Raw genomic sequence first — 24,360 nt, forward strand, 5'->3', positions numbered from 1 at the left:
CAGTAGTAGGAACACATGTTCCTGTGGTGTGACGGGGTTCAGTAGTAGGAACACATGTTCCTGTGGAGTGATGGGGGATCAATAGTATGAACTCCTGTTCCTGTGGTGCGACGAGGGTCAATAGTAGGAACACATGTTCCTATGGTGGGATGGGGGTCAGTTGTAGGAACACATGTGCCTGTGGTGGGACGGGGGTCAGTAGTAGGAACACATGTTCCTATGGAGTTATGGGGGTCAGTAGTAGGAACACATGTTCCTATGGTGTTATGGGGGTCAGTAGTAGGAACACATGTTCCTGTGGTGGGACGGGGGTCAGTAGTAGGAACACATGTTCCTATGGTGTTATGGGGGCCGATCAGTAGTAGAATCTTAAGTGGTTTTAGATACTCTGTAGTTTGATGACAAATTGATGATACTGGATTTATTTGATAGCTGGCCAATTGATGATACTGGATTTATTTGATAGCTGGCCAATTGATGATACTTTGTTTATTTTGGTAACTGACTAATTGAGGATACTGTATTTATCACAACATGTTAACATGTATGTTGAGGTGACTTTCGGAAACCTGACAAAAGAGCATGATGTGAGCCTGAGGAGAATGGTTCTATGTAATGTGGTCTTGTCTGTGGTGGTACATACTGGGGATTTATGTAGGTATGTAAGTGTCGAGGTTAACCTGTACAAAAATTTGAGGTTATCCTGTAAAAGTGTCATGGTTAGCCCTATATTCTAGTTAAGTTGTGCAGATTTCACAGTTAATAAGAACTTTGAAGAAGTCATGTGGAAACTTCAGAATGGAATTCCATGTGTTGGTAATAGTGATCTGGATCTTTCTCAGTCTTACTTCACGGAAAAAAGTGGGGACTGCCTGACACCAAGTCCTTTAAGGTTGGTAGATGTCTCCTAAACACAGTTTTATGACTGTTTGTAATAATTATAATCAATTAGTGATTTTATGTGTATGTAACGGTGAATGTTTACCTAGTGTCAAAATATGATAAAAATCCAAATGTTGAGTTTTGCATACAGAACACGGTGGTTATACATGTATATATATATAATAATTAAATGCTGCTTTCTGGAAAGCCAGAGATAATAAAAAAACAACAGCCAGCCATGTGAGGAAGATGAAAACCAATAAAGGTATACCATATTCAACCTTATAAACTCCCTACCTCATGGTACAATTGACTGACTTACCCGAATCCGTAATTTTTTGTGATTTTTGTTTTGTTTTTTCTGCAATGATTGTGATGTTTCTTACCTAATAAGGTGATAAGAATAGGCTTTAAGGAGTTTTACTACTGGTCACATAATGGACACAGTTTTGTAAGGCATGTAGAGCATGTTAGTATGTGTTTGGGTGATGGATGTACTGATCGGCCATCTTTTTCCCGTTTCAGACTCTGGGTACATGCCCTACAGGGACCCCGACTATCTAAACATTATGCAATGTTACAGCAGTCTGGCCATGCAACACCGACCCATCCGCAACGAGGGCTACAAGTACAAATGTTGTGTCCTCTGTCAGATGAACAAGGTCAAAACAAGGTCGGGATGGCGTGTGTATACCCATTTCAAATGTGAACGATGTAATGTGCCCCTTTGTGTACGGGAGAGAAACTGTTTCCTAGAATATCATAACATGATGTTCAATGACAAGAAGCAGGACAATTCTCCAGTACCAATGCCTCCATGGAAACTCAACAACTGCTAGACTGGGTATATAGAACCATATCGTCTGTTCCATGGAAACTCAACAACTGCTAGACTGGGTATATAGAACCATATCGTCTGTTCCATGGAAACTCAACAACTGCTAGACTGGGTATATAGAACCATATCTGTTCCATGGAAACTCAACGACTGCAAGTCGGGGTGTATAGAACCATATCTGCTGTTCCATGGAAACTCGACGACTGCTAGACTGGGTGTATAGATCGAACCATATCTGTTCCATGGAAACTTGACGACTGCTTGTTGGGGTGTAAAGAACCATATGATCTGTTCCATGGAAACCCAATTACTGCTAGTCTGGGTGTAAAGAACCATATATAGGGCCATTTATTGATTCCTACGACAATCTAGAATGTGTGAATGTCCTGTTCAGTAGATTGTTGATGTAGATTTCTATCAATATTAGGATTATAACATCCGTTTCACAAGATCTTAAAATCAACTGAATATGCACTACATATTTGAGGAAAGTTTTCTTGAAATACAGTTCACAGGCTTTGACAGTGAGAGTGTGGAAATTGGAAATATTTGATTACAACCTTTACACCTATACATATCATGTGTAATTAGTTTGATGTGTGATATATTGGTGCCGTTACTTTGTTTATCACTGGCTAATTATTGATATCCTGTTTATCACTGGCTAATTAATTATATCCTGACATGCTCCATTGGAGAGCGAGAATGTTAACATTGGAAGTTATAGTAAAATCGTATGATTTTAGCTTGCGCCCCCTGAGAGCAATATTTTCATAGTAAGAATGTATACTTTTTGTAAGTTTACTTATGTGTCAGACTGCTACTATTACAATAGAGAGTACCTTTAGTACAATAGAGAGTACCTGTTGTACATTAATGTTGTACAATAGAGAGTACCTTTAGTACAATAGAGAGTACCTGATGTACAATAGAGAGTACCTGTTGTACATTAATGTTGTACAATAGAGAGTACCTGTTGTACAATAGAGAGTACCTGTTGTACATTAATGTTGTACAATAGAAAGTAACTGTTGTACAATAGAGAGTACCTGTTGTACAATAGAGTGTACCTGTTGTACAGTAGAGGGTACCTGTTGTACATTAATGTTGTACAATAGAGAGTACCTGTTGTACATTAATGTTGTACAATAGAGAGTACCTTTAGTATAATAGAGAGTACCTTTAGTACAATAGAGAGTACCTGTTGTACATTAATGTTGTACAATAGAGAGTACCTGATGTACAATAGAGAGTACCTGTTGTACATTAATGTTGTACAATAGAGAGTACCTTTAGTATAATAGAGAGTACCTTTAGTACAATAGAGAGTACCTGTTGTACATTAATGTTGTACAATAGAGAGTACCTTTAGTACAATAGAGAGTACCTGTTGTACATTAATGTTGTACAATAGAGAGTACCTTTAGTACAATAGAGAGTACCTGATGTACAATAGAGAGTACCTGTTGTACATTAATGTTGTACAATAGAGAGTACCTGTTGTACAATAGAGGGTACCTGTTGTACAATAGAGAGTACCTGTTGTACATTAATGTTGTACAATAGAAAGTAACTGTTGTACGTTAATGTTATACAATAGAGAGTACCTGATGTACATTAATGTTGTACAATAGAGTACCTGTTGTACAATAGAGAGTACCTGATGTAAACTAATGTTGTACAATAGAGTACCTGTTGTACAATAGAGAGTACCTGATGTAAACTAATGTTGTACAATAGGGAGTACCTGATGTACACTAATGTTGTACAATAGAGAGTACCAGTTGTACACTAATGTTGTACAATAGAGAGAACCTGATGTACATTGATGTACAATAGAGAGTACCTGATGTAAATTAATGTTGTACAATAGAGAGTACCTGTTGTACACTAATGTTGTACAATAGAGAGTACCTGATGTACACTATTGTTGTACAATAGAGTGTACCTGTTGTACAGTAGAGGGTACCTGTTGTACAATAGAGAGTACCTGTTGTAGAGTAGAGAGTACCTGTTGTACAGTAGAGGACTTATTGTACAGTAGATTACCTGTTGTACAATAGAGAGTACCTGTTGTACAATAGAGAGTACCTGTTGTACAATAGAGAGAACCTGATGTACACTATTGTTGTACAATAGAGAGTACCTGTTGTACATTAATGTTGTACAATAGAGAGTACCTGTTGTACAATAGAGAGTACCTGCTCTACATTAATGTTGTACAATAGAGAGTACCTGTTGTACATTAATGTTGTACAATAGAGAGTATGTACCTGTTGTACGTTAATGTTGTACAAGAGAGTACCTGATGTACACTATTGTTGTACAATAGAGTGTACCTGTTGTACAATAGTGAGTACCTGTTGTACAATAGAGAGTACCTGTTGTACAATAGAGAGTACCTGTTGTAGAGTAGAGAGTAACATTTGTACAGTAGAGTACTTATTGTACAGTAGAGAGTACCTGTTGTACAGTAGAGAGTACCTGTTGTACAGTAGTGGGTACCTGTTGTACAATAGTGAGTACCTGTTGTACAGTAGAGTACCTGTTGTACAATAGAGAGTACCTGTTGTAGTGTAGAGAGTACCTGATGTACAATAGAGAGTACCTGTTGTAGAGTAGAGAGTTACAGTTGTACAGTAGAGTACTTATTGTACAGTAGATTACCTGTTGTACTATAGAGAGTACCTGAGTCATTGAGAACAAACTTGCGTTATCAACTTACAATTTACTGCATTCATATGTCTGTTTCTTACTAGATTGACTCTTTTGCCTGATCAGGGAGATATGTCACCAAGATATGATGGATATGATTATTTGGGTTCCATTAGATAAACTTCAATGGATTTGTTTGTTTGTATACCGGATGTTTTTCAATGATATATATCATTATCATGAGTGTATTGGTTTGTCTGTAGAATAGGATTTGGATACTGGAACTAAAAAACATGATAAGTTATATATGTCACTACCTAGGATAAACTGTTAACATTTTGTACTCCAGTGTTAACCTGTTTTAATATTTAATCAAACATTAACAATCCAAGCAACAACAATAAAATGTGCTTGTTTATTTTCAGACTTGACTGGTGACTTGCTCGGTAGGCCTGGCATGGATATAGATAGCATATCGAATCACAGACCGGTCAAAATAGAATCTAACAAAATACGTCTGTGTATTTACTGTCGGCACAATAGAACGAAAACAAAGTCAGGCTGGAAAGTGTATACGTCGTACCGATGTGACACGTGTCATCTAGCGCTGTGTACCACTAGGGAGCGTGACTGTTTTCATATCTACCATAGAGCTCTTCTTCAGTCTGTGAACAAACCATTACAACAAACGGATCCACAAATGTTAGATCCCAACTATCAGAATCCGAGCTATCAGGATCCCAAATATCAGGATCCGAGCTATCAGAATTACCAGTATCAAAATGAACCCACACATGTTAAATCCGAATGATCAGGAATAATGGTATTATTATCAGACTAGAGATAATCCAATGAACAGACAGCTGAATGTATCTATTCAGGAAATTTATTCTTTGTGGTAGCATACTACTAATAATGGATGATAATATGTACCAAAAAGAGAGAATAATTATATTATAGATATCTGTAAAATCACACATCACTTTAACTGGTAGTTATAATATTGATCACCTTACAGCTGGCCAAACCTTGAAAAATCAAAGCGTTTTTGAGGTTGTTTTAATTTTGGAATGGAAAGTTTGACAGCTTCCAATATGTCTTAGATGACAATCGATGACCATGTTGTCATTCAACGTGACTAGACAATCGATGACTATGTTGTCATTCAACGTGACTAGACAATCGATGACCATGTTGTCATTCAACGTGACTAGACAATCGATGACCATGTTGTCATTCAACGTGACTATTCCAGATTACATGAGTCTGAAGATCACACTGAAACACCTGTATATAGATTGGTAAGGGGGCACTTCATGTGTTAGTGATGTAAGAAAGATAACTCCATTTGGAATTACTTACCTAAATCCAGAAATATACAAGAAGTGTTCAGTTTAGGAAGTGTTGAGTAATAAGAAGTGTTCAGTTTAGGAACTGTTTAGTAGAAGGAGGGTTCAGTATGTGCAAACACCATACAAGAGAGGTTTCTTGTTCACTGACCATATGACAGGATTCAGATGTAGACATTTGTATATATGACTTAATTTTGTGTTTTGAATGCTGCCTAAGGAAAGTAGAGTTAATTACCTAATGCCCATATAAGGCTTAGCAGGTGTCTATATATAAAAATATTTTTAATGTACCGATATACTCTTCATCTCTTAGTTTTCATTCATGTAAATAGCCTTTGTTAATATTAAAATTATCTGTTTAAAAGTTGTGTGAAATGTTCAGAGTGAGAGGCAAATATGATTTTTACCTATATATCAAAATAAGGAGATTTTGAAATAATGTTTTGCATAAAGATTGTCATGATTTCACTATTAATATTTGGTAACAATTGTATTAAAAGTGTCAGCTTTAGTACAACTAATTTCTGATTTTATACAAATGTGATTAAAATAAGCAGCTACAATGTTTAGCTATGTTCCTGTTACTTTGCTGTTTGTGAGGTAGGCTAGGTCTGGTTACACTGTTGTTTGTGTGGTAGACCAGGTCTGGATACACTGTCGTTTGTGAGGTAGACCAGGTCTGGTTACACTGTTGTTGTGAGGTAGACCAGGTCTGGTTACACCGTCGTTTGTGTGGTAGACCAGGTCTGGTTACACTGTCATTTGTGAGGTAGACCAGGTCTGGTTACACTGTCATTTGTGTGGTAGACCTGGTCTGGTTACACTGTCGTTTGTGATGTAGACCAGGTCTGGTTACACAGTTGTTTGTGTGGTAGACCAGGTCTGGTTACACTGTCGTTTGTGTGGTAGACTAGGTCTGGTTACACTGTCGTTGTGACGTAGACCTGGTCTGGTTACACTGTCGTTTGTGTGGGAGACCAGGTCTGGTTACACTGTTGTTTGTGTGGTAGACAAGGTCTGGTTACACTGTCGTTGTGACGTAGACCTGATCTGGTTACACTGTCGTTTGTGAGGGAGACCAGGTCTGGTTACATTGTCATTGTGACGTAATCCTGGTCTGGTTACACTGTCGTTTGTGAGGTAGACAGGTCTGGTTTCACTGTCGTTTGTGAGGTAGACCAGGTCTGGTTTCAGTCTGTATAATTTGTTTACTGTACATATGTTGTAAATAGCTTCAGATTTCCATTAAAGGTGTTTAAACTTATCAAGTGTGTTGTCGTTCCTCAATTAAGATATTTCTGTTGGAGAGAGAAGGCAGACTTCTCTCAAATGAAATCCTGTATGAAGTTCTTCACCACACCACACCTTTCAACCTGCCAGAGTCTGTTTCCCTTCGGCACCGTCATACTTGATTGTTATTGAATCAATAATATATGAGTGTCCTGATTTTCAACTAAACTGAGATGGCTATGCTTATCGTCAGCCACTTCATGCCCCAGAAGGAGATAAAATACAAGTAGCAAATCATGGATTGAATTTTCATTGGCTCCTTGAATTTGCACACACTTTCAAACAGGCATACAAAAAATGGTGATTTGAGGGAAAAGTCCTGTTGTGTAGACATCATTGAAATCAACTGAACACGATGTCTTACCCGCAACTGTCAGATAGTGTAGGATGATTCTTGGATGATATGTGGAGTAAGAAGGGAGGGGTTATTGTTGGTTTATATGTGGAGTAAGAAGGGAGGGATTATTGTTGGTTTATATGTGGAGTAAGAAGGGAGGGATAATTGTTGGTTTATATGTGGAGTAAGAAGGGAGGGGTTATTGTTTGTTTATATGTGGAGTAAGAAGGGAGGGATTATTGTTGGTTTATATGTGGAGTAAGAAGGGAGGGATTATTGTTGGTTTATATGTGGAGTAAGAAGGGAGGGATTATTGTGGAGTAAGAAGGAGGGATTATTGTTGGTTTACATGTGGAGTAAGAAGGGAGGGGTTATTGTTGGTTTATATGTGGAGTAAGAAGGGAGGGATTATTGTTGGTTTATATGTGGAGTAAGAAGGGAGGGGTTATTGTTGGTTATATGTGGAGTAAGAAGGGAGGGGATTATTGTTGGTTTATATGTGGAGTAAGAAGGGAGGGATTATTGTTGGTTTATATGTGGAGTAAGAAGGGAGGGATTATTGTTGGTTTATATGTGGAGTAAGAAGGGAGGGATTATTGTTGGTTTATATGTGGAGTAAGAAGGGAGGGGTTATTGTTTGGTTTATATGTGGAGTAAGAAGGGAGGGGTTATTGTTGGTTTATATGTGGAGTAAGAAGGGAGGGATAATTGTTGGTTTATATGTGGAGTAAGAAGGGAGGGAATAATTGTTGGTTTATATGTGGAGTAAGAAGGGAGGAATTATTGTTGGTTATATGTGGAGTAAGAAGGGAGGGATACTTGTTGGTTTATATGTGGAGTAAGAAGGGAGGAATTATTGTTGGTTTATATGTGGAGTAAGAAGGGAGGGATAATTGTTGGTTTATATGTGGAGTAAGAAAGGAGGGGTTATTGTTGTAAGTAAGGAAGGGAACTTGTTGGTTTATATGTGGAGTAAGAAGGGAGTAATAATTGTTGGTTCATATGTGGAGTAAGAAGGGAGGGATAATTGTTGGTTTATATGTGGAGTAAGAAGGGAGGGATTATTGTTGGTTTATATGTGGAGTAAGAAGGGAGGAATTATTGTTGGTTTATATGTGGAGTAAGAAGGGAGGAATTATTGTTGGTTTATATGTGGAGTAAGAAGGGAGGGGTTATTGTTTGTTTATATGTGGAGTAAGAAGGGAGGGTAATTGTTGGTTTATATGTGGAGTAAGAAGGGAGGGATTATTGTTGGTTTATATGTGGAGTAAGAAGGGAGGGATTATTGTTGGTTTATATGTGGAGTAAGAAGGGAGGACTTATTGTGGAGTAAGAAGAGATGGAATATTGTTATGTTCAGTGAAGTCTGACTGTTGGCATTAGCAATTCCTTTGACTTTAAGCATTTTCAAAAATGACACCAGAATATGGAGTTCTGAAACAAGATTTGAGAAAATAAAACTGCACTTTGCATATAGTTTATTTAACTTGTACGACATGGAATTAACCCAAGCTTTGTGTCGGGCCGATTTGAGCAGGCTTTTAATTCTTATTCTTTGTCTGCTTTCAGACGCTGCTCATCCGTATAACCTTGATCTTCAGGGAGATAGGCAGGCAGTAATGGGTAGTGTAATTAGCAGACAGCACATGGGTCAAGGTCAAACACGAGTGACCTCTGACCACTGGGGAGATATGCCCCCTCATCCTGTTGGTATGCCAAGACTCCTTTCAGAAGTTAAACAATCAACTGTTGGAGCACAATTTCCCTATTCTGTTCAAACCTCCATGTTCTGTGATAATGCTTATGGAGAACGCAGGCAGTCCATGAACACTTCTGACCCCAGTAATGTAGGTCAAGGGCAATTCATGGACAGCTCTCAAAGCTCTCTTTATCTTGGTGGACATAGACTTGTACGTAACACCGGGACAAAGTACAAGCCTTGCGTTCTGTGTCAGTTGAAGAAAGTTCGCACCAAGTCTGGGTGGTATGTGAATACTTATTTCAAATGTCTGGCCTGTGATGTACCACTCTGTAAAAGTCCATTAAGGGATTGTTTCCGACATTATCACAACTACATAGAGCCTCTCAACAAGAGATGAGAAAACAGTTTGTATTGTTGCTTTCAGCTCCAGAAACATTAAATGACATTGTGTTGCGTTATTCGTCAAAAGGACAATTCTTAAAACCAATCTCACTGACATTTCATTGACATGAGACTGAGGTGTTCCACACAACCAGTAAACTTTGTTATGAATATGATGTACTGTACTTATATTATTAGATGGATCATGGAACTATGAGTCCCTTGCTCACGAAGTCAGAATGGACAATGAAATTATTTTCGAGGGCAATTTTTGCTTTTTGCCGAAGAAAAAATGGCGGTACACTACTGGATTATACAAAAGCAGATCTACATCATCTGCGTTCCCTTGTAATAATCACTGACAGGATGCTCACAAACTTCTGAATTTCAGCTTTGTCTACCAGCTCCAATCATTGTCTGCGGTTTTGCGGGGAACAGTTGTCATTTTGTTTTCTGATTAAAGCTCATTAAATGCAAGTTCTCATTGGTTTAGAATTGTAGTCATTTGTGGTAAGGATTCAACATCTCAATTGTAGTCTTTGTGGTAAGGATTCAACATCTCAATTGTAATCTTTGTGGTCGAGATTCACCAACTGAATTGTAGTCATTGTGGTCAGGATTCACCAACTGAATTGTAGTCATTGTGGTCAGGATTCACCAACTGAATTGTAGTCATTGTGGTCAGGATTCACCAACTGAATTGTAGTCTTTGTGGTAAGGATTCAACAACTGAATTGTAGTCTTTGTGGTAAGGATTCAACATCTCAATTGTAGTCTTTGTGGTAAGGATTCAACATCTCAATTGTAGTCTTTGTGGTCAAGATTCAACATCTCAATTGTAGTCTTTGTGGTAAGGATTCAACATCTCAATTGTAGTCTTTGTGGTCAGGATTCAACATCTCAATTGTAGTCATTGTGGTCAGGATTCACCAACTGAATTGTAGTCTTTGTGGTAAGGATTCAACATCTCAATTGTAGTCTTTGTGGTAAGGATTCAACATCTCGATTGTAGTCTTTGTGGTAAGGATTCAACATCTCGATTGTAGTCTTTGTGGTCAAGATTCAACATCTCAATTGTAGTCTTTGTGGTCAAGATTCAACATCTCAATTGTAGTCTTTGTGGTCAAGATTCAACATCTCAATTGTAGTCTTTGTGGTCAAGATTCAACAACTGAATTGTAGTCTTTGTGGTAAGGATTCAACATCTCAATTGTAGTCTTTGTGGTAAGGATTCAACATCTCAATTGTAGTCTTTGTGGTCAAGATTCAACATCTCAATTGTAGTCTTTGTGGTAAGGATTCAACATCTCAATTGTAGTCTTTGTGGTCAGGATTCAACATCTCAATTGTAGTCATTGTGGTCAGGATTCACCAACTGAATTGTAGTCTTTGTGGTAAGGATTCAACATCTCAATTGTAGTCTTTGTGGTAAGGATTCAACATCTCGATTGTAGTCTTTGTGGTAAGGATTCAACATCTCGATTGTAGTCTTTGTGGTCAAGATTCAACATCTCAATTGTAGTCTTTGTGGTCAAGATTCAACATCTCAATTGTAGTCTTTGTGGTCAAGATTCAACATCTCAGTTGTAGTCTTTGTGGTCAAGATTCAACATCTCAATTGTAGTCTTTGTGGTAAGGATTCAACATCTGAATTGTAGTCTTTGTGGTAAGGATTCAACATCTCAATTGTAGTCTTTGTGGTCAAGATTCACCAACTGAATTGTAGTCATTGTGGTAAGGATTCAACATCTCAATTGTAGTCTTTGTGGTAAGGATTCAACATCTCAATTGTAGTCTTTGTGGTAAGGATTCAACATCTCAATTGTAGTCTTTGTGGTCAAGATTCACCAGCTGAATTGTAGTCTTTGTGGTAAGGATTCAACATCTCAATTGTAGTCTTTGTGGTCAAGATTCACCAACTGAATTGTAGTCTTTGTGGTCAGGATTCACCAACTGAATTGTAGTCATTGTGGTAAGGATTCAACATCTCAATTGTAGTCTTTGTGATTATCTTGCTATCATTCCTAATAAATATTTGATTCAAATAGTTTGTTGTTGTAATTTCCTGTGATTGGTTGTGATTGGGGGGGGGGGGGGGGGACGTGAAGAAAACAGCCACGTCCAAGCAGTGATATGGTTTATGAAAATATAATACAAGGATTGGCGCTAACAAAGAGATAATAAACTAGCTGGGTTCTCACACGAAGAGGACACACTATATAATATAGTGACGTGGTGCTCAGAAGACGAGGTTAAAGAAGCTGAGGATAATGAACTACATATTGACTATTCAATTTCATTTTATTCTCTCTAGCCACGAGTGTATATAACAGATCAGTAAGCAGGTATATTTTAATGGCTGCCTGTAGTTGATATGGAGCGGGATTCCCCAAAACTGCGATAACAAAATGGGGATTGAACACCTACAATTATGAATCCACGCTATATCAAAAGACATTATAGCGACGGAAAGTGTCCTTAATTTAATACTAGAGATCATTACCAAACTAATGTAGCATTTGGAAACGGCCTCCATCAAGATGTGGTTGTCGCTAAGAAACCACTTTATAAAGATAGTTGTGTCTTCAAATAACATGTGGGTATAATATGAAGAATTATGGCAATACTCTATCTCGATAGCAACATTTCAGAACCTTTTATAAAGATGGTCGGGATATCAAATAACATGTGGGTAAAATATGAAGAATTATGCTTTCTTTGGCAATTTCTTTTCGGAGCTTTGTAAGACTGTCAGAATATATAGAAATAATGGCTCAGTGCCTATTGGTGATTAATTTGCGATATTTTTTTTAACTTGTCAGTTTGATATATAACATGTAGACATTAATTACTTCAATGTCAAGGATTAGTAATATATATGAAACGCATAGCAAGTACATTGTACGACTGGCCTTATATAGTAAGAATTACTTGAAAACCTTGACAGTAACTCGTTCATTATAATTATGGTTCACGGGAATATACATGTAGCAGGTACATAAAATGTACACCCAAATATGGGCATGTCTTTTATGTCATTAAAAACTATGTAAATAGGGATTACACAACGAGTTGTTTTTGTATATAGTATTTCTTTCACTTGAGTTAGTTATTTTTCAAAAGTTACAAAAACACGAGCTTTAGCGAGCTTTGGAAAATAACTAACAAGAGTGAAAAAACAAACACGAGTTTGCGTGACTCGTTTCTACCACAATAGAAAAGTTATTCTGAGGATGAATTGACCTGTTTGAGTCAACGTGTGTTCTCTTCATAACACCGGATGAGACGTAAGGATATGACCAAAAGGGAGATGCCGCTAATTAATATGCAAAACTCGCAATTTCGGAAATGCATAAAAATATTACAATATATTACAATTCATAACAAAAAAAGTCCACGTCAAAGGTCGCTGTGACAACCAATCAGACCGCATTTAGAGTTTATCATTGAACAGTTGTGATTAGTTTATGCATTGGGAGTTAAATAACACCCACATATTGTGGAAGAAGATATGATATCTAGCGTAACAAAGTTTTACCAGTTTGCCGGAGTGATCTATTTCTGTACAGGTTATTAAAACATAAAACATGTCATTTACCTGTAATTAACGTAGCTGCGCACGAAAAAATAAACAGTTTAAGCCAAAGGTTATTTATAACACATTACTAGCCGTCTTGTTACTGACTAATGATACTCGATATTCTTTTGTTAATTGAAAGACATGATGTAGAAATCACAGCCTGCCGATAGCTCCATCATTTTGTACTCTGTGTACATTTTAATAAAAGAATCAAATCTCCGGGTACGTAATTTATAGGAAATGTCGGGTTTCGTTCCTTCCGAGAGCTAATCTACAATTCACCCTGACCTATTTCAGGAGAAGGTTACCGATGAATTATTGAAAAGACTGTGGCTTATAGACTGACAAAATAACACAATATTGTAATATTGTCAATTTTAAGGACAGATATTTACACACGTTTTATGTTCAGATGATAATTTTCAGCATGTAATTGCTTTGGTGACTGTACTCTGTATGTTTGTACTGCCTGAGATCGGAATATCTGCTTTGATCGCCTTTTTGTTCTCAATAAACGTTTATTACTACGTCGGAAATTACTTAAATTAGGAAAAATCGGGTTTTTTTTTTTGTATTTCTCGGAAACGTTTGGCTGAATATTTGTATTATGGGATTTGAGACCCCGCAGTATCAGCATTAGATCAATCAGTTTCTCGCCATATTGTAAAATAACGGTTGCTGTGTGGCAAACGAGCGCATTCAAAGCGTGGAGTAGACTGATGGAACGGCCCGAAATACAACAACCTCATACTAAGTCAAGATGTAAAAAGAAATTCCATACTAACGATTGAGGTAATCGAAACAATTGTTTATTAGCGCCTACTTTAAATGTGTGAACGTTACTGTGGGTATAGTATCGGTAAAGAGTCGGATGATCGGTTTGTATGACAGTTAAGACATCAGGTTATGATCAGTTATCGGTTACTACGGCAGTTAAGTGATTAGAAAGTGGTCGTCACTCACCAGTTAAGGTGATTGGAAAGTGGTCGGTCACCGGTTTAGTCAGGCAATTGAGAGATTAGAAAGTAGTCAGTCACCGGTTTGTATTAGTTGAGAGATTAGAAAGTGGTCAGTCACCGGTTAGTACGACAGTTTAGAGATTAGAAAGTAGTCAGTCACCGGTTTGTATTAGTTGAGAGATTTGAAAGTGGTCAGTCACCGGTTTGTATTAGTTGAGAGATTAGAAAGTGGTCAGTCACCGGTTAGTATTAGTTGAGAGATCAGAAAGTGGTCAGTCACCAATTAGTACGACAGTTGAGAGATTAAGAACAGTTCTGTCACGGGTTTGTATTAGTTGAGAGATTAAGAACAGTTCTGTCACGGGTTTGTATTAGTTGAGAGATTTGAAAGTGGTCAGTCACCGGTTTGTATTAGTTGAGAGATTAGAAAGTAGTCAGTCACCGGTTAGTATTAGTTGAGAGATCAGAAAGTGGTCAGTCATCGGTTAGTACGGCAGTTGAGAGATTAGAAAGTGGTCAGTCACCGGTTAGTACGACAGTTGAGAAATTAAGAAGTTGTTCTGTCGCGGGTTAGTATGCCACCACTATAGTGATAACTGAATGTTTGTTTGTGTTTCAGGCTATGTTTCGTCGGTCCTGCGTGGGAATAAGACGCACTACGTGGTGAAAGGAACAAAATATAAACGGTGTGTGTATTGTCAAATCCACGGTGTGAAAACCAAGTCGGGTTGGTATTCCTATACATTTTACAAGTGTGCCGAATGTGACGTTCACCTGTGCTGTGGAAAACGTTCCTGTTTTGCCGACTTTCATAACGCGCAGTATCCTCAACTCGATGCCCGTAGATTCATACATGGCGCCGGCCTTCCAGACTTTTCTCAACAGAACCAACAATAACCGCCGAGGGAATTATTTTCTATGTAGTAGTTTTGAGTGACAGCATTTTATAAATCATCAAGAGGATTAGAAATGTCATGTTCGATACCGGGTGCAAGGATGGACGTAAATATAATGTGTATACCTAACAATTGTTGGTGTAATCTGAAAAAAAAAAAATGCCTCTGAGAAATATAATTGTTTTATATGTTACCATATTGATAAAGATATTGGTAGGAGTATTATTGTTTGTAGTCTGAGCACGTTTTGGCTGCTAAAGAGTGTATCATAGAGCTATTAAGTTTGACCTCCATATTTGTACTGTAATATAGTCTTAAATCCTCATTGGATCAACCTCCATTTTAACATAGCCAAATCTTTCATTATTTTCCGACAAACGTGTTATTGTTGGGGACTATCCAATTAATTTTGTACTGCCTGGATATATCTCACATAATCGGTATCGTATTATAATCCTCGTGAGTTTTGAGATTGCCAATTATATATACATACCCCGTATTGTTTCAGTTATAGTATATTCTCCATTCTGTTCCATACCTAATCGGTTGCGACTAATTAGCTGGTATTAGTTAGTTTGATATGAATGCTATATTCGGTATTTCAGAATACAACCAAAGAGTCATCTATATATTATTTCTACTGTTTCATCTATTGATCAGTTATTTTTGCTTTCTAATTTCAAGTTGTTTTGTTCTGTTCTGTGAACAATAGTTGTAATTCACATGATGTTGCTGCTGTTATGCATGTATTGGATTGAATAAAGTTAAGTAACACATTTCTCCATTTTCGTGTATTTGTTATATTACACCAATGATGTGAAGGTTTTTTTGGCACTGGGGTTCCAAATGTTTGCAGATTGATTTTTCTGGCTTTCCATCTCGTTTTTCTGGAATCCATTTCGACGAAGTCTTGAAAGGATGATTAATGTTGGTATATAGGAACATATATTTTTTAAAGTTTTATAATTGATACCTTTCTTCCATGTCATGATGTTGTCCACATTTGTTCTGATTTCACCATTGTGCCATTGTTGGTAAGAAGATGTCAATCAACATTGAGACTTGAACATATTATTCTGGATTGGTGCCACATTTAACCATTAGACTATGAGGCTATTCCACAACTAGTTAAGTGGATAACAATGGGAATAATCGACAAACATGATTCCTTCCAAAATGTAGTCCCAGAGTACATCTCAAATTCAACATGCGCAATCTGAATTCGGATTTTGCAATTGCAAAGCCTTATTACTGATTCAATACATCCGAGGTATATTGTGCACAGCATTATTCTTGTTTCTCTCGGAGTTTGTTCATTTTGTCGTTGATGATCTTCACATCACCAACATCTCGGACCACCTATGATAATTGAAGTTGTTTTTGTGCTTGCAGGACTGTCCAGTACATTTCCCACCTACAGCAGTGCCCTGGGAGTTCAGCCAGTTACCAGCCAGTTACCCTCCAGTCTTTTCTCTTCCTACCTCCAAACCTCACTGTCTAATCTCTCACAGCCTGCCTTCATGGGCCGACCAGCCAATATGCCACACCGTTTCCCCAATATGTATTCCAAGGAAACTGGTATTGATTTTCCAAAACCTTTTCCACAAATAGGAAAGGACGATCCCGGGAGTGGGGAACATAAAATTGTACGAAACACTGGTACAAAATACAAGACGTGTGTATTCTGTCAGATGAAGGGCGTCAAGACCAAGTCGGGCTGGTACTCGTATACCTACCATAAGTGTGAGGCCTGTGACGTATCGCTTTGCAAAGGAAAGAGAAACTGTTTTGAAGAGTATCATCGCGCCATTGGGATAAATCTCGACTGGTTCTAGTACATTCAATTTGGGTGGATCTGTGTTTTTCAGTGAAAAGTCTCATGTTTAAACAAAATCACATAAGATACCTCCATTAGTGATTACCTTCTGGTTCTTGTACATTCGTTTTTGGTGGATGTTTTAACAAAAATCACATGAGATCTCCATTAGTGATTACTTTCTGGTTATAAGGATAAAAAGGACTACCATGTCTAATCTGGGAACAAGTGTTACATATCAATTGGTTTTAACTGGACAAACGTATCATTCTCCAATTTTCTAGCAGCTCATGTTGGTCAAATATTCGTAGTTGTGGATGTAAAAATACAGACATGGTATTATATTGAAAGTACGACCCATGATATTGTAATCACAAGATGCTGCTTACATTCTGGGAAAAGAAACATCTACATATGAACAACAAATATCGTATAGCATTAACCCTTATTATGAGTCCGAATTAACCACGATATATAGACTTATAAACAACAGTACTGTTTCAGTTTTTTAATGTCTCGAGAAAAAAATATTTGGGAGAAAAGAAGATCTTGACGTATCAGTTTAAACTCTTTTCCGGGCTATATACGATGATTTAAAAGGGAAAAATACATCGCAAAGACAACTACCTCTCTAAAAACGTACAATGATTTGCTGTGATCTGCTGTACTCGAGCAAATGTTGCCCCACGTATATGATCACTTACATTTGCGATAAGTCAGTTCGTCATATGACACAAGGCATACTAGTTTGTCACTGTTTTGACATGGATACATTGTGACCTAATTAATTGGCATGTATGTTCCTACGATATGTAAAGTGTGTAAAAGTTTAGTTATTAATAAAAGAAAATGTTAACATATGAGTTTCGTTTTGTTGTTACTGACAAAAATTAGGCGAAAAAAGAATATACATATGACATTTTTATTGACGTGTTTGAAAGTTTGCGTTAAAAATTTGAAACCTTCTGAAACACATTTACTGTAAGCGCTACATATGCACTTATATATCAGACACAGCGGTACATGTATGTGATGGAACATTTTCATAGTGCCAGGAGTAACTTATAAACTTCTTTTCATAAATGGCACAAGCTAGTACAGTACATATTTTTGGGAAAGTCGGGTGTAGTAAGCATACCAGTGCTACGCTAAACATATATGTACACGCAATTTCGTGTTTCCGATTTTACAAGTTGTGGTATAACCAAATATAAACCAGGACAAAAATAAATGAAAATGGTTATACCTTACTGTACAAGAGTTGCAAAGATATATACTCTGTCTTATCACGAGTGCCCTCATGTAGAGGATATTTTGATGGGATTTTATCCTCTGTTCGCTGTCTTTGAGTGTTCGGTGAGATCTTGAGACACTGTCTAAGTTCGCCTTTGTGTTTATCTCGGTAGAGATTTGTTTTGGAGGCTGTATTTGCGACTATGTTCTGTTGTTTACTTTCTTGATTTAGACGCATGCTTTTTCTTTGTATATGTCAGAGGAATTCAGCTTAAATATGATGTAGCTCTTGAAGAATCATAGTGGATGTAAATGATATGTGGCTACTCACACGTTGTTCGTTTCATGAATGCTCAAAGCGGACAAATGACATGGCACTGCACTTCAAAATTAGACAACTAAACAAATGTAAACATACAGCTTTTATCCGGGGAAAAAGACCTGTCTTACTTTAAGTTATGTGATATGTCTGTTGCTAACCTAACCGTTGTAGCTGTGTAGCTGACCATCTTCTTTCCATTCTCTAATCACCATATCGCTTTGTCCTTTCAGGCCCAGCACGGGCTGATCCGCACCGCGAGTTTGGCGCTCTGGGTATTGGCGGCGGCGATCCTTTGGGCATTGTATTCACTGGCGGTCTGATGGCTTCTCAAATGGGCGACATTACGTCTGCTCACCACGGAATGTACCTTCCTGACCAGAAAGACAACCTCCTTATGTACCACAGGCCTGTGACGGCGAAGGGATACAAGAAACCATGTCTGTTCTGTCAAATCAACAACGTCAAGACCAAGTCGGGATGGTACACCTACACTTACTATAAGTGTGAAGCTTGTGATATCCCGCTCTGTCAACCTCAGGGCAAACGTGACTGTTTCGTGCGCTACCACGAATACTTGGCGGCCGGCCAGAGCAAAGCCGATTCTGATATGACTTCCAAGCGTGCGTCTGGATATCAGTAGTTTAGAATGAGCATTTCAGATTTGGATTGGGTGTATTTTGAAGGATATCCTGATTTTAACGTCTGTAAGAGGATTTTTTTCCTGAACTGTAAACATCCTCTGAATTGCATTAATGTATTTTGTGGTTAGCCATAATATTGGTTACGGTGTTACTACGTACGTTCAATATTACAGTAGTAGTATAACATGTATATTTTAACAGCAATAATCCCCATGCCTAGTCTGAATAACAGTGTAATTTGATATTTACACTTATTATATTATACAGGACGGGCATTTCATATCGTCGATATTAGTAACCAATATGACGTATTCCGGTCCAAATAACACTCCATTACACGTTATGAAGTAATTTATATAAAATCTTATCTTTTTGTGATGTTGATAATACTTTCATGAGCATTTCACAGCAGTTCTATGTTAGAAGTATTAATGTATTCAATGTTCCGCCTAACTATATATATATATATGTATGTGTGTGTGGTTTTCAATGAGTTTGTCAAGCAGTTACAGGAAGTATAGATCTTATTGTTTTTTTGGGGAGTTTTTTTTAACCATTTGAATAAACGTCAGGAGGTTCTCCGAGGTTCAAGTTTTGTTGTCACTGACATTAGGCAAGAAAGGCACGAGAGTTTTTATTTTTTTTTTTAATTTTATGTGTATATGGAATATGCAGGTAGTTTTTGGACTAGTGTGTATGTATATATTATCGATTAAGTCAAAATTGATTTAATTTCGTTTATTTTTGTGGTTGAAGTGAATAACTTCAATAAACAAGCGCGAGACATTCGTTTATTATCCAAGAAATCAGTATTGGATGGTCAAGGTTAGTTGATGACGACTAGGCTTCCCACGTTTCGTATATTAGATGTAGAATTAATTTGTAATATCAAGGTCGTTAAGTTGATGTGTCTGTATAACCTTGAGATGCTAATAGTCGGTATAATGTAAAGGCTTTTTTCCCCATTATTATCGGTATCATTGTTTTGTGGCCAAGAATAAACAAGCGAAGGTCTGGATCCACTGTTTTTGGGTCATCAATACCTGGTCCTTAGTATGTAAGTTTGTATACATCATTAATGAGAAACGGTATAGCTGTAGGCAGTTACAATCGTTATAGACCGAGAGAATTCTTGTAGTTTAGTTTTGACTATCAGTTACAAGCGCTTCATTGGTTGGGATAGAAAACGAAAACTGATTATCAATTACAAACACTACTGGCAGGGAGAACACCTGCTGCTGAACAACTCTTGACCATCAGTTACACTTGCTTTATTAAACCGAGAGAATACTAGTAGCTGAATTCAGACCATCAGTAAGAAACACTTTATTGGCAAATTACAAACGCAATGGACCAAAGAAATGTGGAAGCAATGGTAATAGATTTGAACAAAACATTAAAATCTAAGAAATCTAGAAATTAATTATCTTTAGTATGGGTTAAGCGTTTGAGATTAAATTTCCTCAAGTGTGGTGCATCCATGTAGCGATTACGGTTCGGTTCCAGGAGAAAAGAGCTAGTCCAAATGGAAAGAAGTTCAGTAGGTAAATACTAACCAACTATTTGGTCATGATCAGTTGCTTTTTTTCGGGCATTAAAATGTATGATTATTTTTGTTTGATGCTTACCAAATATTCATTGCTACCTGCCCTTATTTTTATTTGTCATGCTTTCCACTTGGTTGGTTGCAATTTGACTTATTTTGATTAATGCAATTACTCCGTCTTAAAGAACAACCGCATGTCAGCTGTTGTAGTTGTCATGGACGTTTATGATAAGAAGTATACTTTGTGCATTACTTAATATGGTGTTCCGGAAGATATTGCCGTTTAGATAGTGTTTCGGAAGATATTGCCGTTTACACCCAAACATTTGTATATATTTCTTAATTTTTTTAGTTGTGTAATGTATGTAGACACATATTTCGTCATGATGATTCTGTTTGTTTTCGTTATAGACACATTTCACGATAGTAATAATAATGAGCATTATCTGTGTTTAAATATAACCATGCGTTTCTGTCAAAACCAGGGATGTTCTGTCCAAGTTTTGGAAGCATCACTGATGAGTTTATCAGAGTTAAAACCTGTACTTACATTGAAATAATGGACATCACTAATATGATATCGTATTCAAAATGGTATATACGTTGGTAACTTATTTAACACATTACATTTTACTAATGGTTAAACATACCGGTAATATCAACGCTATATATTAAGAAACATTAGAGTCCTTATAATAAGCAAACTTTGGTTAAAGAATATCTTAATTGAAGTACGCCCGGAAGTTGCTTTATTACGGTGCCATCTGGTGTGAAATCCCTATCCTGCTGATAGAAAAAAATAAGTCAGAATATTTTCCGTTATTCCTAATGGTATTTTAAGTGAAATTTATGATATCTGACGCATTTGATCTGAAAACTCTGAAAGTCTTCTTTCGAGAAGCATGAAAGTAAAGTATTCTTATTGCCACAGTTTCCGTAGTTCTATGCAAATGGAAGTATATACATCACGGTAACAATTAAAAGTAGACAGAGATCGGCATCAAACTGATTATAATGATGTAAACCTGTTTATATATGTACAAATGTTGAATGTGTTGTGATCCAATAAAAAGTAGTAGTAGACACGCAGTGTTGTTTTCTGTATTGTGGATCAGGATATGGCGTCTGTTATACGAAAACAGTCATTCAAGAACACATTATATATGATTGACCTAATGCTAGTATATCATTCTCTAGTTTGCATAACAACCGACGAAGGTTTCTCTCTTGCCCAAAACAGAACTACTTTGATGTGATAGGTGTAGGGATATGCAAGAATCGCATGCATTTTGTTCGTCGGAAAACGATTTACCCCCAAATCAAAACCGTTTCAAATCTTGTCTTGTATATGAGATAAACGATCCATTGTCAGTATTACCACTGACTTCAGAAAAAGTAATGTTTTGAGAAAAAAATAGTTCCCTAGTTACATAATGGAGGCTTCTTCGTCATGTCGAAGGTCATGTGTCGGGGGTCACATTCGCAGAGTTCTGAGTGACCCTGGACGGGAATATCCATCTCCTCAATTGTTATAGAATTGTTTGACATCACGGCAGAACCACATTTTTGTCACATCAATGTCATACAACGTCAGTATTGCGTTGACTCAGATCTCCACCGACGTACGAAAATGTAGTATTTACCAGTTTGTGACGATTCCAACCCTCAGACTCGTCTTCTTCGGTATGGCTTGTTTATATTGAGATTCCACGATCTTGTTCTAATGGAGTTTACGGTTATGTATGTATCAGTAAAAACCAGGTTAACATAACCCTGTTTTTTACCTTTGGATATACGCAGTTAAAAACCCCCATAGTCTGTTTGCAGAGTCTGAAGGCTTCAACCCAATCTGTCTTGATGACCGTGTGCATAATCACTAATATAATGATATATTGTTGATATGTGTTCTGTTTTAAATGTTTTAATCCCGAGTATACGAAGTGTGAGCATTGATAATAAACAGTATCTTACATTTCCAATTCTGTTTGGTTTTCAGGCAGAAATGCTCGCGGTCTGGAGAGGGTTGTAGAACAGTTGCGGGGCAGACAGGGACAGATGCAAGGCTTAAATCTGAGTTATGTCCCCGGAAGTACCGTACAACAGTCGACCTTACCACAAGAATTCGATACAAAAATCCACAGGCCAGTTACTACGGCAGGATATAGAAAGCCGTGTGTGTACTGTCAAATCAACAAAGTAAAGACTAAGTCGGGCTGGTATACATACACTTATTTTAAATGTGAGGCGTGCGACATCCCATTGTGTAAAGGCAAGAGAGACTGCTTCACGCAGTATCATAACTACCTGGAATGGGGCGGGCACCCAGACATCAAGTGATCCTGCATGTGTGGATTAAATAAATATGCAAAACCTAAGTGCTTCACAAGTTTAGATAGACGGGGCAGCATAAAAGTTTTGATGAACGGTCATTGTTATAGCGCTGATTTACCTGACAGAGCATTCGTATACCTGTTGTTATATAATGGTTTTGCTGGCTTGTCCTTTTATGTTGATAAAAGCTCATAGCTCCAAATACTGTTATGAATACGAGACCACAATACTGCTATGAATACGAGACCACAATATACATATAAGTTTCAACAGAAATGTGACTTGAAGGTTACCTGTAAGAGGCTTTATATTGATGTTTGATGCTAAAATAATTCGTTTATGATAAGAAACATTGCCGAACTCGCATTCTGGTGGAGAAATGAACTCACCAGTTTCTAAACTAACAACTTCCGATGACTATTTAAGCATTGAACGGCTTTCAGTTGGCATTCATATTGACTGTGAATGCCAACTGAAAGCCGTTCAATGCTAATATTTACCATCTGCGATTTTTTATTTGTCGTGCGATTTTTTTTTTGAAATTTTAAATTCAAATTTCAGTTGGCAGTTCATGGTGAACTCGCAACTGAATTGGTAGGGTTATATAGTGGCAGTGCCATACAGTGGTAAATATATGTATATGATACATGATAGCAGTATTGTATATTCTTATGTACTGTAGTTATTAGTGGTAACATAGCATATATCAAATGAATTCCAGTTTGTAGACGATATTGATGTCAACCTGTAAATATTAATAAACTGTAGATTAAATCTGTTTATTCTGTTTTTCTTATTCGAACTCTACTTTGTCCTCTTCTTTATTGAATGTTAATTGAGCATGATAATTATACCATAAAACAAAGGAGTTTGTTTATATCGACAATAAAGCAGAGAAGAGTTTTCCGTATGAAACAATGGTTCAGTTATAGGAATTCCGGTAGAGAAACACTGGTTCAGTTTCAGGAATTTCACCGGTAGATAAATCACTTGCTCAGTTATAGAAATTGCTCCGGTAGATAAAAAAAACCCTCATTGTTATAAGTCGAAGGGAAACTGCTAAAGAATACCGTGATGAAGTAAAAGAAGTTTGCCTGTTAATTACTGGTATTGTGTTTAGATAGATCGTTAATGAACCAAAGGCAATCGAGGATAATTGAGAGGTTATGCCTTTAATTTTCAGTTTGGAGGATAAAAGCGATACAAGGAAATTTAAAGGTTGATGACGTTATTTTTTTTAATCTTTGTACAAATTCGATTTATTCCAACAATGTACACCCCAAATTAAGCACCATTTTTTGCTCAAAAAAGCATGTCACTAACCCAATACCATTCTCCGAGTTATCTCCACGGTCAATGTTTAACAATGGTTTCCTTTATTCTGACATGTTTAGACAAAAACATTGATTGACAAATAAAAATGCTAATGACAACTTTTTATGGCTGCTAATCTTTCTAAACATAACTTAGCTTCTTCAGAATTAGCTTAGACTGATAGATAAAATAGTTTGTGGAGATTCGAAATGTGGTTATAATACGACAACAAGGTAATTTTCAGAGCCATTTTGTAGAAGACTGAACCTGGGTTGTTTGGACTTG

General features: G+C 37.1%; 1 protein-coding gene and 2 long non-coding RNA genes across 12 annotated transcripts in view; 1 reads left to right on the forward strand and 2 right to left on the reverse strand.

Moving 5' to 3' along the window:
* The window catches only part of LOC117336857 (zinc finger and BTB domain-containing protein 17-like), an 83,094-nt gene that overhangs the window by 49,735 nt on the left and 8,999 nt on the right, over nucleotides 1-24,360 (forward strand). Inside the window, exon 5 of one of the 10 annotated variants that reach the window (XM_033897524.1) lies at nucleotides 8,924-11,482. The exons of 2 other annotated variants lie outside the window; for them this stretch is intronic. In XM_033897524.1, coding sequence (XP_033753415.1) covers nucleotides 8,924-9,453 — 530 coding nt within the window. In that variant the 3' untranslated portion in view covers nucleotides 9,454-11,482. Of the gene's footprint in view, nucleotides 1-1,407; nucleotides 2,576-4,800; nucleotides 6,992-8,923; nucleotides 11,483-14,595; nucleotides 15,649-16,264; nucleotides 17,225-18,473; nucleotides 21,514-22,426; nucleotides 23,205-24,360 lie in introns of those variants that run through there. 7 more of the 10 variants (XM_033897546.1, XM_033897538.1, XM_033897533.1 and 4 more) reach the window with 7 other exon arrangements.
* Nucleotides 2,784-4,151, reverse strand: LOC117336860. Its single transcript, XR_004534688.1, has 4 exons — nucleotides 3,956-4,151; nucleotides 3,711-3,811; nucleotides 3,434-3,634; nucleotides 2,784-2,879 (listed from the first exon to the last, which is right to left on the reverse strand). It is a non-coding gene; the product is annotated as an uncharacterized LOC117336860 (long non-coding RNA).
* LOC117336861 lies at nucleotides 2,901-3,290 on the reverse strand. Its single transcript, XR_004534689.1, has 3 exons — nucleotides 3,260-3,290; nucleotides 3,032-3,162; nucleotides 2,901-2,955 (listed from the first exon to the last, which is right to left on the reverse strand). It is a non-coding gene; the product is annotated as an uncharacterized LOC117336861 (long non-coding RNA).

Source organism: Pecten maximus, chromosome 10, assembly GCF_902652985.1.
Source record: "Pecten maximus chromosome 10, xPecMax1.1, whole genome shotgun sequence".
NCBI lineage: Eukaryota > Metazoa > Mollusca > Bivalvia > Pectinida > Pectinidae > Pecten > Pecten maximus.